The sequence below is a fragment of the Calidris pugnax genome, unplaced genomic scaffold, assembly GCF_001431845.1.
Source record: "Calidris pugnax isolate Ruff unplaced genomic scaffold, ASM143184v1 scaffold247, whole genome shotgun sequence".
In the NCBI taxonomy this organism is placed as follows: domain Eukaryota; kingdom Metazoa; phylum Chordata; class Aves; order Charadriiformes; family Scolopacidae; genus Calidris; species Calidris pugnax.
Window position 1 is genome coordinate 1,479,791 of NW_015090980.1, and position 20,344 is coordinate 1,500,134.

General features: G+C 37.2%; 1 protein-coding gene across 1 annotated transcript in view; it reads left to right on the forward strand.

The window, feature by feature from the left end:
- The window catches only part of DOCK3 (dedicator of cytokinesis 3), a 243,213-nt gene that overhangs the window by 83,892 nt on the left and 138,977 nt on the right, over window positions 1-20,344 (forward strand). Inside the window, exons 7-8 of the mRNA XM_014953482.1 lie at window positions 4,804-4,952; window positions 13,022-13,106. Of these exons, the coding sequence (XP_014808968.1) occupies window positions 4,804-4,952; window positions 13,022-13,106 (234 nt within the window). The remainder of the gene's footprint in view (window positions 1-4,803; window positions 4,953-13,021; window positions 13,107-20,344) is intronic.

The following is a 20,344-nucleotide window of genomic DNA, read 5'->3' on the forward strand; positions in this document are numbered from 1 at the left end:
CTGTGTCCCATCTCTTAATCGCGGTTTTGCTATTTCTTTTCATGTGCTGATGATCCTCGCTGGCTTTAATATCCAACTTAGATACTGAAATCCATAACAAGGAACCTGGGAAAAGCTACTCACTTTCTTCTATAAGGAAAATACATTTTTGTGCCCCTGTCCCCATTATAGCCTAAGGCAATTCTGTAGGAAATGGCTTAAGGGACCGCTCTTTAGAAAGGCAAAATCCTGACTTCTTTACAGTAGTGTTAAATGAAGTCATGGTAACAAAATGACTATAATAGGTCATCTTCCGTAATACACCAGTCTTTTATATATTTTCACGTTATGTGGTATTTATTGAGAGAAGAATGACAAAGGTAGCCTTAGTATTTCAAAGCCACCATAGGCATGAAACAGGGGGCTTGTGCTGCTGCACTGGGGCATGAAACAGCCCTGTGTTCCTGTGAGTGCAGGTTTATTTTGTGTGCTGACCTGTTGAAAACCACCTGTGCTGGGTGCTGTGCCCAGGTGTTGGTCGTTGGGACATCTCTGTGGGAGTTTCACCTGGTTCCACAGGAGCCCCGCCATGGGGCACAGCTGAGCCCGTTAACGGAGCTGGTGGTGCCTCTGGGACAGCAGGTTTGGGAAGGGGCAAGGTGAGGGTGAGGGGAAAAAAGAGCGGGAAATGGTGGAGCCTGAGGAGGTGGACGGGTGTTGGAGCAGGTATCCACACTGCGGTCCCTGGGGAAGGAATCACACCAGATTCCAGAAGGACTGCAGCCTTCTGGGGACAGAGAAGGGCCGGAGGAGGTGGACAGGCATCGGAGCAGGTATCCACATTGCGGTCCCTGAGGAAGGAATCATACCAGAGCAGGCTTGTCCTGAAGGACTGCAGCCTTCTGGGGACAGAGAAGGGTGAGGAGGAAGGAGAAGCAGAGAGGAGCTGCTATGGGCTGATTGGACTGACCCCCCCGGCCATTCCCCTGCTGAGGGGAAGGAGAGGTTGGAGGAGCTGGGAGTGAAGGTGAGCCTGTGGAGAGGGTAGGTGGGGATAAGGGGGTTTAGGGGGCTTTGTCTTTGTTTCTCACCACCTAACTCTATTTTAATTGGCAATAAATCAATTTCCCCCAAGTGAAGTCTGTTTTGCTGGCATGGTAATGGGTAAGTGATTTACCTTTCTTTGTCACAACCCAGAAATGTTTTTGTTTCCTTGCCCCTCACCCTCGCCTGTTGAAGAGGGAGTGAGAGCGTAGCTCGGTGGGGGTAAAAATTGACCCACCACAGCCCAAAAACCACCTTTTGACTTTTCATCTCCATGGAGTTAATGTGGAGTCATTAAAAGAAAAAAAAAAACCACCATTAACACCAGAATTCCACTTTTTGATGTGTAGTTGTGTATATGACGATTATCCGGGCACTGTAAGCGGGACTTGTTAGTAGTAACAGATCAAAGAAACATCACAAATTAATTTGTATCAGGGGATAGAAAAATAAGGTAACAAGTTATGCTAGAGAACAGACTTGTGCTGCTTGTAAGAAGAGAGTTCTCAGTTCTTTAAGGCTATCCAGACGCTTTGTCCCTGACACACCTTAATTATTATCATAAAAGTTTTTGCATAAATACTTTTATATTCTGGATATAAAACATTTGTCAAATATGTTCATAAACGTGTACAGGAGATTATTCCAGCTGGACTAATAGAGCAAATTTTTTGGTAGCCTGTGACAAAGTGAGACGAAAAATGAGATGTTATAGGTTGTATGAAGGTTTACTGTAAAACAGAGTGAGCACTTACTTATTGCATTTACTTGCATTTTTTTTATTTAGCTACTAACAAGACAATAAAGTTTCAGGCTTGTTTATAGTGCTGCTCTGACTAAAACAGCTTAAATCGCTCTAATGTTTAAAATCATTTTTTCTGGAAATGTGGTGTCCAGGATCATCTGTTTCACTTAAAGCAAGCTGGGTTTGGGTTGGTATTTTTTTGGTTGTTTGGTTGGGTTTTTTACATGGGTATAGGAATCCTGATCAGCTTAGCTTAGTGTTGAATTTTTAAGGTCTTTTTGTCTTGGAAGAGAGAAGGCAGAGGAATGTTATTAAAATATGTGCATCCATCTCCCTCCCTCTTTCCCAAATGGACCTCATTAGTCCCGAGACTCTTGTGGTGTTAGGAGAGGCGTTAAACTGTTGTTTGACTGCTTCAAACTCTTTGCTGCCTACAAGCCTGGAATTAAGCTACCTTCAACTCTGTTCTAGCCCCTCTTTCTCTCTTCCTTCCCTTTCATGGGCTTTGCATCTATGGTTCACTTCACAACTGTTTGCCTGTGATCACAGCTCCAGCTCCTCTAGCTTCCCACTGTCTGATACCTCTTCTTCCTTCCTCATAGGGGACCTTGTATTTTCTAAAAAGGACACCATATGTTTAGCTCTCAGTCTATCAATACATGTTCAATCTGTTTAGAGCAGATAAAATATTTTTGGAAGAATAAGTCTGCGAAGGAAAGCTGAAAAGGACAGATTGTTATGATCATGGAACACAGGTGTTTGAGGTAGGTTTGATCGAGTGTTTTTCTTTTTTTTTGGATCATGGCGCAGGACCTATGGTAACTACCTTTTACAAAATTGTATTCTGCAATCTCATTTCTCATTTATTTGTATTTAAATAAATACAAATAAGTATATGTAAATCTATGTAAAAAATAACTGTGTATAAATAACTCCAGAACATACAGTAATTCAACCAGCATAGTATTCTGGACTTGAATTCATTGATAGCCTTGAACCATTATTTCAAGAGTTGAGGGAGTGGCGCTCTCAGCAGATTTATTTGGAGAGTCTGAATATGATGATTTTGGAGCTGATTCTCAGAATCATTTCATTGCCAACTGTTTTATTGGTAGATATGCCTAATCTGCTTGTTTGTTAGTCGCAAACTCCATTGTCTTCATCTTGTGTTAGAAGTTACAACCTTTTCTTGTTCATGTAAATAACATATAAAAATGGATATTTCCTATACCTACTGTCATCTTCAGCTTACATATGATGTACTCTGGACCACGTTTAGTGAAAAAAAGGAAACATAAATCTACTGATTTTTGTATTTGTCATCTATGCATTGTTATCTTCATACAATAAGTATTTTCAGCCCTAGAAATGTATGTCTTTCTGTTGGAGCTGGTGTCTGTAGCTCATTTTTTCAGAGAGGCCCAGAACCAATGTAGATACATAGCTGAAAGATGGTGCTTCTTTTAATCTCAAAATCGTTTGATAAGAACAGCAGATGACTCCGTCTGTGCTTAACCTGCTTCAGCAAAACAGATGTGTAATCATGTTCAGAGAAATTAACAAATTGCTGATCAAAATGGAGCACATTTGAAGCCTGTTTTCTTAAGTCATGTGAATCTAGTGATCTTGTAAGAAAACCAACTCAAGTAGATGGAAATTCTTTTCCCGTCTCATCTTACCTATTTTTGGCAAAACAAGTGAAAAACATCTTTTCTGATCATATGTTGCTATAGAAAACATATGCTTTTCTTTGTGGATGTTCCTCTCTCAGATCTAGTCTTGGTAAATGCAGGTATCTTTATTTGGAGAGCTTTTATAAAACATGCATTTGCAAGCAGAAGTGTGATCAAGGCAATCCTAGCATGTGAAGTCTCAGTTTCAGTCCATCTAGTCAGTGAGATTCAAATGTTTCAGGTTTTGCACACAGGTAGAAATGCAACTTGGTTGTTGGAAAAAACAGCATTCAACTGCAACAGGAGAGATTTATTTTGTTTCTTCTTGGGATCCTCATTCATTGCACGTTGGCAATTTTCTGCACTTTGAGACATGGCTGCGTAGACAAGAGCCACCCTGACACACAGTTCTCATCCAGCAGATATGGCAGTAGTTAGGGCACGCATCCTTATCTTATGAGTGCTTATAGGTAGTCTTGCTTTTTAGCACCAGACTCTCCTTTTTTTGGACTTCCAATATAGTTATTTCCTGCAGGGGAAAAAAGGTTTTTCTACTTTTGTCTGTGTTTTGGGGGTTTGGTTTGAAGTTGGGTTTGGGGTGTGTTTTTCATATTTGAAGTCAATACTATTCTTTCAGAAAGGATTGTGGTGTTATTTGCTTTATTTATTTATTTATTTTTCGTGGTGGTAGTGTGGGGGTTTTTTACTGTCTATGGTAATTTTCCGCTTTTAAAGTAATTTTGCAGGTGGATTTTATCATTAATTGCTTTAGTCCCTTTTAGAGTGCAGATAATGAATATTCATATCCCCCCACCTACCATAGATAACTGGGTAAATGTTAGTAATTGGAATATCAAAAATATTAAAAGTGGTTTTCTGTTGTGGTGACTGTTCAGAGCCATTAAGTTAGCTGCTGACAGAAAACAAACTTTTTCACCTCTCTGTTACTTTCAATCTAAAACTTGGAATTTGTTATATGATTGGAATAAGTGATCCCAGCTGCGTGTAATGGCTCCTATTGTCTATAGCATTAGGTTCCATCAGCAAATGGACCCCTAAGCAGAGTGAGCCTAAACTTTGAAAACAAAAAGTTATACAACTTAAATGGCATCAGTTAACACTACATTTTGATATAAATATTTTAAAGCTTGTACAAACTGGATTAATGTTCCTCTAGGGTAATTAAATGAAAAGTTGGTAACTTATTAATATCTCTCTCTTTCTCTCTTTCTTCTTTCTCACACTCTCTTTCCAAACTTATTAATCTTTCTCTTCTCCCCCCTTTCTCTCCTCCCCTTCTCTCTCCCCTTCTCTTTCTTTCTCACTCTCTTCCCCTCTCTTCCCAAAAATATGCCTTTACAGAAACATAAGGTAGATCTTTTCTACAAACTGCGGCATGTGATGAATGAGCTCATTGACCTGCGCAGGCAGCTGCTGTCAGGTCACTTGACGCAGGATCAGGTGCGCGAGGTCAAGAGACACCTCACGGTGAGGCTGGACTGGGGCAATGAGTAAGTACAGGTACCGGCTGGGTACTCTTTGTTCTAATTATTGTTAAATAGCTTTTATTTAAAAAAAAAAAAATAATTTTTAAAAAATCAACATTTTTCTCCCACTAGTGTTCATACACAGGTAGAATATTTCATTATTTGGAAATCAAATGTAACTTTGGGTTTGTTGCGTAGTTCTTCTGTTACTGTAAAGTAAGCTGTTTGCTTATTAATAGATCTTTTCTAAGGCTCCCTGCACTTTTAAAAGTGCAGGCTTAACTTTGTATCAATATAGTGAATATTAGGTTTGGGAGTCCCTGTTCATGGGTACTAAAAACCTGTTTGTCAATTGAAGATGTATTTTAATGGTTGATGTAATAACTAGAGAATCTCACTGTCTACAGGGACATTGGTGCTGAGAACATAATGCTTAGACTTTTTGTATTATTATAATACATAATCTATGTATTTGGCTGTTGATGACATTTCTCAGAGGTTTAGACTCTCCTTGGTTAGTTCCATGGTAAATTTGTGGCGAGGCTTTTGTAGAGCCAGAGACAACTGCTATTCAGATAGAAGCTGAAATGGTAATAAGTTGCCATTAGACAAAAAATAGCCCTTCACCAGAATTGGTTTTGTTCTGAGACACAGTGTATCAGACAGGTAAGTTTTATATGACAAGCATATGACCTTTTCAAAGGAAATATCACCCTCCTCAGGCATATAGAGACTGCTGTTCAACTAGGATAGGATTAGGGCTAATTAACATATCGGGGGGAAGAATTCTGTAAGTTGACAACTAAGGAAGAAAGTCACATGTTTTTCACTAACATATATTTGTTATGACTCTGTTCCCTGGTCACCTACCTCAGGATTCCCTCCGAGACACATACTTGAACACATGCATGAAGGTTTCACTGGCCCTCATGCTACATTTCACTTCTCTCTTGTTGAAAGGAAACTGAAGGATAGAGACTAATAGATTGCATAAAGTAATTTCTCTGCAGTGCAGAGTTACAGATACTTTCCATTTTCATTCCCAGTAGGGTAAGTGGGAATCAAGAGACCATTTTTGAACATTATGCCTAGACGTTTCTGCTCAAAGAGTGTATGGATAAAATTAGCAACAGGAAGCTGCAAAAATGTTGTAAGAAAAACTGATGAGGAGCGTAGACAGCAATGCAGCAATGAAGAGAATAGGCTGTTCAAAGAGGGGGGAATATAGACTTTTTTAACATAACATCATTAATTTCGAAGTGCATTAACACTATAAAGGTAAATCTGGTGCATGACAACTATGGAGAAGCATCAGTGAAATCAGTAAATATAAATATATTCATGATTAAATTCATCTGCTCAGGATAGTTGTTTAGGAAAAAAAATTTTGTTTCTCACTGCATAAGAGCAGGCACTGACCTCCCTAGACAAAAAGGCACATGATGTCAGAGATACATGCTTAAAGAGAAGAGGGTATCAATAAAGGAACTGCATAAAAAGGCATATGATTGAAAAGCTATTTCATGAAATCTGCACGCTATGCAGTATTTAAATACAAGTGTCTGGGAGTTTGCAAGGTCTTTCTGCAGCATCACTCTTCTCCATAGAATTTCTGGGAAAGTTCTGTCACTTTCTTTTATCTGCCCTCTCTGAGTTTTATCATGAAACTCATAACCACACGTCTTAATCTGTGAAAAAACCTCATTATTCTCATATACATATTCACATAGTACTACCCTTTCGCAAAGAATGTAATGATGTTCATTGCTAATTCTGTCATACTTAACATTTGCAAATAAAACAAATGAAAAATGTTATTAATGTCTTAATTTTAACTGAGAAGCTTAAATACATGCGATTTGAGCTGGTCTAAGTTAATAGGTCGCATTCCATGACCAAGTTGCTTTCAGGAAACAGGTAGTCTTATGTATCTAATATGTAGCATGAATGCTTGTTTAGTGTAAAGCTACTTTTATCCTGACTTTGATCATTAATGCATTGTATTCTTTGGGAAGGAGTGATGCAAACATGAAATTCACACTTCCTGTCACCATGAGTTTTTTTTCTGTTTGCTGAACTGGTATTTTCCCTTAAGTGCGCTGGCAGTGGTTCTGGTCATCCCTTGTGTTCTCGTAGGAGTTGGCAGAAATCAAGGGACAGATACACTCCTTGGATTAGTAGTTAGATTATTTTTTTTTTTGTAAAAGAATTAATTTAGACTGTTTTCAGAACTACTAAAGTGAAGTTATTTTGCCTTTTTTTGTATGCTTAGTCTAAATATTAAGAAGTTGTGCTCTGTTGTTTGTTCTATTAAAAATGGAGGAATCTAATTCATTTTACAGTTATTGCTGCTAACCCTTTGTATTGTTGCTAGTCATTCTTATGATACAATACTGATTTCCACTTATTGTAGCAATTTAATGTTCTGTTGCTTACACATTCTTTCTCCTCAGTATAAAAATGTGCACCCTTCTTATGGTGCTTTGTTACCTGTTCCAGTTATCCCCCGTTAGCTTGGTTTTGTATGCATATATTGACTGTCTTGCAGCTGTATAGGTCTTTGTATTTCTCAATTGCCCAAAAGAGCAGAATTTACTACCTTTAGATAAGCACCTTAGTCCTTCTAGACTTGCAGTTTTAAGCATCCTTCAGTGTATGATTACACAGCTGAGATCTCATATACTAGCTTTTTCCTCCATAGGTTTTATGCAGAATATCTAAATACTTGTGTTCTTTAAAAATGCTTCACTCCAATACAATTTATTAGAATATTGATCTTTTGAAGTCTGAAATGTTATTGGGAGTGCCTAATAGTCTGTAAATAACAAGGAAAAAATTGTAGAGCAGGGAACAAATATTATAAAGCTGAAGTCTGCAATTCATCATCTCATTTTAAATCCTGTTGCAAGTAAATTAGAAACTTGATTTTGAAATATTTGCTTAGGTTTTTTAAATGAAAGGGTAAGTTTTTCAACTTTTACTGGTGCTTACAATAGGAAACCAAAATTAAACTTTTTTACTAACAAAACCATGTTTCGTTCTTGTCTTTTTCATCAAAATCAGATGAAGGAACCTGCCTTACAGAGCTTCTGTTGGAAATGTGAACACTCTGCTTTTCCTCCAGGGCAAAGAATTACTTGCAGCACTATGTGCATACCCTAGTTACCAAAGAGGGAGGTGAAGATTTCTTCAAAGTAATTTAACTTAAAAATTGGAGGTCATCTTAAATGATTTTTCAGGATTGATTCTTTCAGATTAATATAGTATCTGACAGGAGATAACAGAAAGTGTCCAAGTTTCTGAGCACATTCACTTTCCCCTTGATACCGAGGGAAGACGCTTCCTTCCCTATAAATATGGGATAGATACTGTATGTTTAGGCTCAGAAACAGAAATGTTTCTGAGGGGGAGCCACCAGTACGTTGAGATTTTGAACAGATAAAAGCCATAAACAAGATGAGTTTGTAGAGTTACGTTACTTTTTAGAAAAAGGTTAGACTTTTTCACATAAAATGTTGTTAAAATCATTACATAAAAATAAATCTTCCAAATAGTTGCAATACATTCTGCATAGAAAGATCCATAGCCAAAAGTTACAAAAGAATGTTTAAAAACAGGGCAAAAAATGTCAGAAATAAATCTTACACGTTGTCATACACATAAAATGAAACACTGCTTTAAAGTCAGGGTCTTTCTCCTACCTCAGAATCGCAGTCGGAAAGCCAGTAGCAGTGTTAGTACCTGCTGACATGCAGAACACTGCAGAGGAAATAGAGTGATCCAGGGAAGGAAGCATAGTCTTAAAACTCAAAAGGCCCTAAACTTCAGTGCTCACATCCTTAGAAGATTATTTTTGGACTTTTGAGTGACTTACCTTCTTGTCATATTTTTCTTGACATAAAAGGAACAATAATTACTTCCTGACTGCGTTGCAACAATTAGCTTAAAGTTCATAAAATACATTTGGAGAGAGGTATATTAAGCATACATATGAGTCGTAATATCTGGAAATCAGTTGGAGAAGTAAAGAAATTCTTATTATGGTAGTTGTCATTGTTGCATCAAAGGTGATGAAAGTAGGAGTGAGCAATTTAAACAACCATAATGAAATGCCTTTAAGAAGGTAGCAGAAAGAATACATGCCATTTCTGTCTAAATATCTAATGTTTTTTCCATCTCCTGAATATACCTGTAGTAATGATTGGATAGGGATTAAAACTGTAAGGAACTCTCTTGGATGTCAACCTTTGAGGAAAACCTTAATAACCTCTGTCTGTACTCTGATACTTCCACGCTCAGAAGTATTTGCTGCCATTCCCTTTAATCAATTCCCTCAGATGACTTGCCTTCATCTCATCATCTTCATTTTAAGAAGTAATTTCCTGAGTAGCATTATATCAGTGCTTTACTAATTTCTTTATAGATTACAGCTCCTGCAGTTTCTTTGTATATAAAGTAACTTAATTCTGTCAAGGAAAAGCACCGAGTTGTATTAGCACAGTCTAGTTTTCACAAACATGTTTTTCATATATTTCATTTTCCGTGGATTTCTCTATTGTGTTTCCTTCAAAGTCTTTTTTAAAGCCTGCATGTAGTTACAGTGAATCTCTGTGAGGATCCTTTCCTTTCCCTTCACCACCTTTATAAATGTATTTGTGTACAAGAGATGTGTATGATATTAAATGAAGGTTTGATGTAGTCGGAGAAGGAATACAAGGAAAATCGGTGGCTGCGAAATTAAAGCTGAAAAGAGTCAAGGTAAAGTGCATGTTTTTGGAGCAAAGGGAATGAGATCTCGCACACTCGAGATGTGAGGAGTTCTCCCAATCTGTTCTTCAAGACTGGGTGTGCATCTTAAAGACATTTTTTTGTCAAATGACATATTTCTGCAAGGTTCTTCTAGGCAGAGTTGTTACAGCTTGTGGTTTTATGAATTCTAAACAATGTAGCATTTGTATTCTAAATAAATGAAAATATTAGAAATTAAGATAATTCTTTGAAATTACCATTAAAACCAAGTTGATTTTATCTAGAAGCCCCGTTAACCTGCAGCAGAGTTGTATATTCATCTTTTTTGGGTATTAAAAATGCTAGTGCTTTTGTCTGTCGACTTCTCTTTGTATTACTTGAGAGAAAAGCATCTAGAGATTTTGGGTGATGGATTTATTTTTCCCCCCAAAGAAAGGAAGAGTCTAAAGACTTCTACATGGAAGAGGAGGAATATCTAAATGTCAGCCGGAGTTATCCCAGCCATATGCTATCAGGAGGTAGTTGATAGGCTCGGGGATATTTTGGAGGTACACTTGGGAAATGTTTTTGAAAGGCAGTTCAATGTTAAAGCAGAATAGAAAAGCACACAAATTTGCTTCTAAAAGAAAGTATTGTGGAGAGAGGAACTGTCAAATAAACAAAAGGGCACATTTTTATGCATGCTGTGTTTTGGAGGAATACAGCTTGGCAGCTGGTGCTCTTATATTCCCACAGTATTTGATAATAGAGAGTGAAAGTGGGCCACTGACTGTATCATTGCCATTTCAAGCATTATGTTGTCAGTGCTTCGCGGACAAAAAATAATTGATACAAATTAAATGCATAAACCTGAACTTCCACCTGCACAAGAAATGACAGCACGTTAGTGCTAAAGCAAAAGACACCTTTATTTGCTGGGAGCAAGTGTTGTGCAGGATTAGCATAGTATTAGAGAATGAGAATCTTCTGGGCTGGAAATCCATGGTGTTAAGGGATTTAACTAAAAATAGACTATCAGATAAGTTTCACAGGGATGTTACTGCAGTTGTGTTGAACATTATTAAGTAGGAGATAATACCTTTGTCAGGTATTGAGTAATGAGTCCGAGCACTGTTTGACCTCAGCTCTCTAGAGAGGTGAAACTATGAGAATAGAACAGCATCAGGCTATGATTAGCTTTGGAAGGTTTTTTCTGTAAAACTTCGGTGTGCTTTGGAACTGTAAGGCAGTTACAAGTGGTTTTGACAATGTCATTAGAAAATCCTTTGTTAATACCTGTATGTTGAGGGAAATTCCTTTATGAATATACTTTAGGGGTGGGTGTGTGTACACATGAGTGACAGGATATTTTGGAGGTGCTTTAGATATTCAGATTCCAGAAAATTCTGTGAATAAATATAACTGATAACTTTTTAAATAAAATTTGAAGTGGACTCTTGGCATGTTACTTTTTTTACCTGTTACCATGTTTTTCTATTATATTTTTGGACTTTCTATTATAAGTAGGTTCAAATGGCAGCTGCACTTAAGTATTACCTAGTGCACTCTTGTTTTAATCTTTTTCGTTTGGTAAACAGATAAAGCAATTTTCATCTTTGCAGCTGCAGTTTTCAGATACTGATCTTGGGACTGGGGTAACTTGTTTGATAGGTTTAATCAAAACAAAGTGTGTAAAATGTGTATAAACATCACTTTCACAATTTAGCCTTAGAGTTTAGAAACTGGTATTTGGAATGAAAACGGTATTGAAGAAGGAAAATTGTTCCCTTTTCTATTGAAAATAAAATTGTTTCTGGCAAAGAACTACGAATGGGGAAGTTTCAGTCTGTCAGTACAATATTTTAATGGTGATTATAGTACTGCCTAGAAATTGTTTGCCAGAAAATGCACTAGGACTGAGCTATATCTTTGAGATATGGTGATTTAGAGATACAATTAAAGAAGGAAAACCTGATCAAGCAAAGTTTCAAAAGGAGTTATGGAGGTGGGAAACTTATGGGAAATGATTAAAAGTACAGTGGTCAGCAAAGGTACAGACCAAAGTCTGGGCCTTGTAGAGACTGCTGGTTCTTCCTTGCTGTTGTTTTAAGTTAATTACTCAGAAAGAGACATTCTCTTGCCTGAAGGCTCCTGTTTATTGCACCATGCAATTATTCTTCAGAACCTGAGAGGTTTTTTCAAATAAAATTTTTCATTTGCCATCAGGAACAAGTCTGTGCACAATGTTTCCCTCTCTCATTACAAAATTAAACTGACTTTTGCATTTCTCTATAGTTAGTGGCAGAAAGAGTGCAAAAGTAGTCCATGAGGGCGCCTCTTCTGATTTTTTCTTTTTTTAAGACTATTAAGAATTTCAGTATAAAATATCTGTAAATGAAGTATCAAAGCTACGTAAGATGAAAGCGGGAAAATGGTTCATTCATGTGTTTCTTTAATTTTACTCCTAATGCATGTGTTTAGAAAAGCTTTTTCCTATAGTGCTCGGAACTCTTTATGTCTCAGAACCTGAGCAAAAATTGGGTTTTGGCACATTTTAGGCTGTCTTGTTCTGCAGTCTATAATTATTAATTAATTGTGGATAGTTTTCTGAATGCAAAATAGCTTATTCTGTCTACTGCTCATGTGCAGCTGTGACCTGAACTGACTTTTTACTACAGAATTTATTAACTAATCATCTTCTTTGAAAAAGGTGTAGTTTTTAAAAAAAAATAGTTAATATATTTGATTTGAGCTAAAATACTATTTCAGTTCAGAGTAGTTAAAAGATCTTTTTCTATGTTTGTTACAAATAAGGAATAAAATTGTTGTTGATATTGCAGTTATTGTTTATTATAAAAAAGCACCTATGTTTATACAGTGATATGATAAAGTTGGGGGTTTATTTACATGAAGACCAGGAATTTCAAAGTAGTTTCCCAGGGTGCAGTATCTATTTGCACATTTGCCCAGGGTTACTAATGGAACTTTTCCATTATGTAGTGAAGGAACCTACGCAAATACTGCAGCAGAAACCAGAGTGCTAACTTGATTTGCCTACTGCATTTCCATGCATGTGTTCTGAATACTGCACGAGAATATTGGCCAAAATCTTCAACTACCATTAGTTGCTATAGCTCTACTGAAGTCAGTGAACAAAAAAGTAACAAGTTCACAGCGTTTTTTTGTTTGATATTGGCATTTAATTTTATTTAGAAGGATTATCCGTTTAAAGATAAACAATTGCAAAAAGTTGTAAATAGTTTAGTATTTCTTGTGTCTTTGTCCTTCAGTAAGCACATGCAGTAGATAATAGTGAACACTCTAATGTGTTATACTTACCACTGCTTCTTCCTTCTCTTTTGCAGACATTTGGGCCTAGATTTAGTTCCTCGGAAGGACTTTGAGGTTGTGGATTCAGATCAGATCAGTGTTTCAGATCTTTATAAAATGGTAAGAAATCTGTGGGGAATTCCCTTGAGTTTTCACTTTGGGAGGGAAAGAAGGGAAAAGGTTTTTATGTTTCATTCTTACGTATTTTCTTGATTAGAATAGCGTTGTAAACCGAGTGGGTTTTTTACTACACCCTCACCACCAGACTACTCAGTGTCTCTAGTACCCTGAGTTTAGTAAGAGTGAAGCAATCTTCTTTCAGAAATGGCATGCTTGTATACAATTAAATTTCAATTTACAAAGTATTATGGTATGAGAACTGGAGAAGGTAACTTTAAATGTTGTTTCTTCGTAGAATTTCTTTGGTTTTAAATCTATTGTTTCAGAACCAGCAAAAGTTCTAAAAACGCAGATCTTTCATTTCCAACTAATGGGAATCCCTTTAAACTTCATTACTAAAATCAATACACTAGCATTAAACGAAGTAGCAATAATATTTTTTCATTTATTTGTAGAACTAAAGAAAAAAAAAGGGCTGGAAAATCTTAAGAGTTCATTCAGTCCGTTCTCGTGCTTAATGTCAGGATCACCTGTCCCTGTCGCTTCTGACAATTTCTTTTCCATTTCTAAAAATCTCCAGTGATTAAGACTCCACAGCCCAGCCAGGCAATCTTTTTGCTCAGTTCACTATTCTTACAGTTTGGAAGTTTTATTAATGATGGTCATTATTATTATTATTATGGCTATATGCTGTTGCTGCTTTGGATTATTGGCACCATATAACAGTTGATTTCATGGAAAGAAATAAAAGTTGTGTTACATAAGAAATACTTTCATCACTCTCTAGTACTAATTTTTAATGTTTGTTCCTGATTTGCCATAGTCCAAAGAAAATTGGATGTTATTCAGCAGTGTTTTCCTTCAAGTACAGTATAAAAATAACTCAGTACAAAATTAAATCAGTAATGACTCAGAGAATGCAAGATAAGTTGCTAACAGGATTGCTTTATTACTTTGTGTTTCATTCTGCAGGTTTTTTTTTATTCTGAATACTGTAGTACAGCAAATAGCTAATATTTAATTGTCAGAGTAGGCTTGATTACGTCACCCATCTGTCGTGAAGAAAGTGTCCATGGCACAGTTTGCTGCTCAGATCTGGGCTGGTATCAGGACATTCCCAATAGCTAGTTCACACTTTGCTGTTGCTTTAGTGTTCAGATTCAAGAAGACAGCACTGTCTAATGACATCTAGTTCATACTTAGAAGGCAATTTCAGGAACCAAAACAGCTAAAAACCTGGGGTTTTTTAACTTAAATTTGGCAGAAATTGAAGGGGGTGGGTATTGGTGACTTTTTTTTAGGGTTTTTTATGTGCTTTTTGTTTTGTTTTTATTATTTAACAAAAACCCAAGGAGAGAATCCTCTTTACTCCTGGCAAAATATTTAATGAGTTCTCAAATTAGCAATGAGGATTTACATAGTATAATAATCTTGCGGGAGTAGTTGTGAGAGCCGAATTACTTTCTCGTGTTTGCAGGATTGTAGAGCATTAAATGCACCATAGAAGAGTTTTGTATTATCAGAACAATGGATGAGGTAACACAGTAGACTTTCCTATCTGTGACAACAAATTCAAGCATTTTATAGAGTCATTAGCCTTAGCATTACTTTTCTTGGTAAATTTTAAAATTTAAAAATCATTTTTAGCTCTAATTTTTCATTCCTAAATATATTTGTGAGTATTGTATGGCCATTATATTCACCTCCTTGTAAGAACTGTTGTGCTTTGAGGCCTTATACATCCTGTTTCTCCAGGTTACTCATTTTGAAGCTGAGTACTAGCGGCTTCAGGAGGCTGAACATTTGTCAGAAATCATTGCTTTACTCCCGAAGGAAACCAAATTGCCCTTTTCTTACAACAATATTCATGATTTTAACTAATATGATGGAACACTTGTTTAAAATTTATATTACTTTTGAAATTGTGGGAAAACATGTTGTCAGAATTCTGCCACAGAGCTTCAGTGCTGGAGTTACCACTAGATCGAAGCTGTCATTTCGCAGCACAAGTCCAGCAGAATGTCAGAAACAGTTGGATAGCACTGAAAGGGGTTACAAGACATAAATGTCTGAAGGCATTTGCAAAAATCAGAAATGTTCAAAACCTCGTGATTAAATGTTTCACTTTTCTGTAAATTTCTTGATCAGTTTATGTGTAGTCAGGATGGATTTAAGAGGTGCGTGAAAGGCACAACTAATGACTGTGTTACTGCTAGGTCTCAGCCATTTCTTCCAACTGTCTGAAAATAATACCATGAGTTTACCAGTGCTCCCAATAAATAGGAAGATTTCAAAATATTTCTACCATCGCCTCATAATTGTTTATACTTTATTCAGATGAAAAATGAGATTGGTAAGAATGAGTAGTTATAAAACTTGAAAACAGAGACTTCAATTGCCCAGAACTCTGCTATAAAAGGAAATGAACTGGACACAAACTGTGCAAGAAGCTCATGAAACCTCTTTGTGATTTTATTTGTTTAACAAAGTAGATTGTCAGAGGACAGATTTGTGTACATTTGGTTCTAAATCCTAGTAAAAAGTCAGTTGAGAATATGAACATAAAAACTGTTTGTTTGAGACTGACTTGGTAACAATAGGATTCACTTATCAAGCATCATTAGGAAAGGAAGGAGGAGCAACAACAAAAACAGTAGTATTGCTAGGTGAGATATCATGAGAAGGAAGTTTGATGGCGGGGGCGGGGGGGGGAAGAGGTCAGGAGAATTGATAGCTCTTCCAGAAAATTTAAATCCCAGAAATTACTCACTGAGAGGCCAAGTTGGATAAATTAAGGATTATTCTTTGCCTTCAGTCACTAGAGTGAAAGAATGGGAAATTAAGATTACCAACAGCAAGTATAGAAGAATGGAAATATAGAAAAGTATAGTAGAATAGCACAAATGGGTAAATAGAAAAATTAGAAAAGCAATGCACAAATTAAGGTATAACAAGCAGGTATTGCTAATTGTATCGAGAAATAGTTTTATATAAATAAACTTATAGTAATTGGAAAACTAGCGAAAAGTTCTTACACTGGAGGAAACCGATTGGCACATGATGCAAGCAAATAAAGTGGCCTTTAATGTCCTTTCAGGTCTCTCAAGCTCTGGGAAGGTGGTAAACTGTGTCAAATCACTAACAATACCTGTGGAAGGTGAAAGGAGTCAGACCTGAACAGAGGGGGAAAGTTTATAAAGTAGTTATTGGTCCCAGGAGATTTAGAACTATGTACATTTGATTTGGAATGTCTAGAGAAGCCGTATCAGACATGTTAGTGATAATCATTGGAAAGATGAGTTCCTGGACACCAGCAAAGGGCGAGCATACTTTACACCTTTAAAAAAAGTAAGGGAGGAGGAGGAGCTAGTAATCACTCTCTCTCTGTAAAAAATGCTGTAAGAGAAAAAAACCAATCCAATTATTTGCAATAAGGAGGTGAGTGATAGTAACTGTGAACTTCTTCAGAATAAGCAATTTTTAAAAGTTCCAATTTACTTCCTGAGCATAAATGACTCTAGTGGATAGAGGAAAACCAGCTGATGCCATATTTAGATTTTCATAAAGATTTTAATTGTTTTTTTAATTGAAATTCTCCTAAGGTCGTTAGTTCTAGATTAAATTACTGTAAAGTAAACACAAAGCTAATTAGAAAACCCATACTCAAGGAAAAAAAAAAAGAATGGTTGTCAATAATTTGGTTAAATAGGAGGAGGGATGAATCAGCTTAATTTCTAGTGGTCATCCTCCATTTTGTGGTGCTTCATGTTTCATTAACGACTGGATGATGAAATTGGGAGTATGCTTTCTAAATACGCCAATACCACCAAGTTGAAAGAGTATTACATGGGAGGAAAGGATCAGAATTCAAAACAATACAGAAGAATTGAAGAAATTATCTGAAAAGTTTAGGATACAAGTGAGAATTGTAAATGCAAGTTTTCAGCTTCTGCAATCAATTGTTGCTTCTGAAGTACAGGTTGGGATGCTACAAGGTTAGGTGGTTTTGTAGGAGAAGATTTGAGTATTATAACGAAATTATAAGCTGAATTAATCTTTTCATTCTAATGATGGATGAGGCAAAAATCAGTGGACCTAGGTTACAATGGCAAGGATTCCGTTTAAGAGTTAGAAAGCCATTTAATGAAGAAAGATATACTGAAATAGATCATCTTGTTAAAGTTTGTACAACCTTAGCAGGCAACTATCTTTTGGGAAAAATAAAGGTAAAACTGATGTTTTTTTGTTTTTAAGAAGGAAGATAGATAATTTCTTAACAATCCTATTTTTATATCACCTCACAAGGCTTTTCAGGTTGGAAGGGGCTTCAGGGGAGATCTAGTCAGGCTTCCTGCTCAGTGCAAGGTCAATACTGAATTCAGACCAGGCTGCTCAGAGCTTTATCCAGTTGGATCTTGATATTCTTCAAGGAAAAAGTTTGGATCTCTGCTCTTAACACTTGACTGCCTTGATGGGGTGATTTTTTTTCCTTATTGGAAAGTTGGGATATCCCATGTTGTAGTTTATGACCACAGTATTTTGTCGTCCTGCTGTGCAGCTCTCAGAAGAACCTGGCTGTGTCATCTTGATGATAACTTCATAGTTATTGGAAGGCTGTCATCAGGCCACCTCCAGGTCTTCTCCAGACTAAAAAACCTGCATTCTTTCCATCTCTTCTTATGCAGCGTGTGCTCCATCTCCCATCTGCTTAGATGACCCTTTGCTGAATGGGGTGCACTGTTTCAGGTGTAGTTTACTGAATGTTGAGTGAAAGGAATAAACGTTATTCTCAATCTACTGGCTGCATTCCTGTTAATAGAAGGAGTAAATTGTTAGATGTCCTGCTGCCAGAGTGTTCTCCTGACTTACATTTGGCTTGCTGTATAGCAGGACCCTGCCAGTCAATTCCCAGCCTATACCATGGAAGGATTAGCCTGTCTCAGGTGTAAGACTTGTATTTGTCCTTGCTGTGTTTCACTGAATTTCACTGAATTTCTAGAGTTGGAAGGGACCATAGAGATCATCTAGTCCAACTCCCCTGCTGAAGCAGGATTGCCTAGAGCTAGAGCATGTTACTCAGGACTGCATCCAGGCGGGTTTTAAAAATCTCCAAGGAAGGGGACTCCACAACCTCCCTGGGCAGCCTGTTCCAGGGCTCTGTCACCCTCACCGTGAAGAAGTTTCTCCTCATATTTGAGTGGAACCTCTTCTGTTCCAACTTGTGCCCGTTGCCCCTCGTCCTCTCGGTGGGAACCACTGAAAAGAGTCTGGCTCCCTCCTCCTTCAACCCTCCCTTGAGATACTTGTAGGCGTTGATAAGGTCTCCCCTCAGCCTTCTCTTCTCCAGACTAAAGAGTCCCAGCTCTCTCAGTCTCTCCTCATAAGGGAGATGCTCCAATCCTTGAATCATTCATACAGTTCCTTTTAACCAATTCCTCTGGATTGCCTCAAACCCTCTGCATGGAGGCCTCCTCCTGGAGTACGTTGACAGCTGCCCTCAATTTAGGATCATCTGTGAATTTATTAGACTGCTTAGGTATTGGGATAGACCTCTGAAGAATACACGCCATCAACCACTAGCTCTTGAGCGTGACAATCCAACTGTTTATTGGGGTGTTTTTACCAGTATCGTTAGTCTGCCCATCCAGGTGTAACTTCACAAGTTGGGTACAAGGATGCTGTGGGAGACTGTGCTGAAGCCAAGTTAGACAACAGCCACTAGTCTTCCCTCATCTGCAGATCTGTTCATTTTACCTTAGAGGACATTTACATTGATGAAGCATGATTTTCCCTTGGTAAATCCATGTTGGCTATTTTCAGTCACCCTCTCAGTAACGTACCCAAAAATGGCTTCCAAGAGAGCATGTACACTTTGGGTACTTTGCCTAGCCAGAGGCAAGGGTACGTAAAAGTATCTCAGTCAGTGGTTGTCTGTATTGTAATAGCGTGGTTCTGAAGCATAGAAGCAGAGACTTAGTGAAGTCAAGTCTTTTGATTGTGAAAAATTTAAAACCTGGGTTTTGGCCACTTATTGTTACAGGTTTAGCTAAATGTGCACTCTGTGAGCAGCTGTGCTCCCTGAGGAAACTACAGCTCTTCAGACCACCTCTCATATTTCTATCGGTTGAGTTTATCTCCCACTTTCTTACTCAAATTTATAGACAAATTTTAGTCAAAAGAAGCCAGGATACCTTGAGCAGCTTAAATAACTGGTCTTTTCTATGCCAGCTGATTCTGAGTGGTTGCAAGTGACAAAAAGATGAAATAGGCAGTTCAACCACCTAAACTTAGAGGATTTTAGCATTCAAATACTGCAGTAGTTAGACAAACAATGGAGCTGGAGATCATTATTTCTTCTGCTGACAGTGTGAAAGAGGACGTTTTTGTAACTGTGAATGTAAACAGATGTCAAAATATGCCATTTAACTTAATATCTTCTTGATTTAGTCTCATTATGAAGATTATCTCTCCTTTTGCGGTAGAAAGTCTTATTTTTGTTCTGTTTGAAAGACAGTGGCATAGTTTGGAAAAAGTACTGCCGAATACATTTTCTGCCTGTCTTTTACTTTCACCTCTTCTGAGGTTGTGAGGTTATCAACAGGTTGTGTTGGTCCTGCTACAGAATGTATACGTTTGGTCAGAGTAAGATGTTGGGTATATAATAGAAGGATAGAGATGGGGGTGAATGAAGACAATGTTTATTAACGTGGTAGTGTTAATGTTAATATTTCACTTTAAAATGCTAATGTTGAAATGAACGTGTGTGGAACAGGCATGGCAGAATCATTAATGATATGGTTTTTAAAGCTCTCAGAAACCTTTTCAATTTAGATTAGTGTTTAAATCTCCCTTTGGAGATTAAATGGGTTCAGTGAGTCTTGCAATCCATTTTCTGATTATAACATCTCCTTCTAGCATAAAAGCTTTAAATACAGGATCATCCTCCAAGTTCTGTTTTGAAGATGTAGCTCTTTATACAGATGCTTCTTTACAGGTGTTGGCCAGCTGAAGTTGTAGAAGAAATTCTTTAATGATTTATCAGGATTTCATTTTCTGATCAGAGCGAAAAGTTTAAACAAAGTCTAAAATCCATACTTCTTCCTAGATATCTATATTTTTTAACAAATGCACCTTTTCATAGATAACATGCCGGTAGATGAGGATTAATGGTAAGGTATCTCTCATTTAGCAAGAGAAGACATAGATTACACAGTGTAGAGTGATGGACTTTTCAAGAA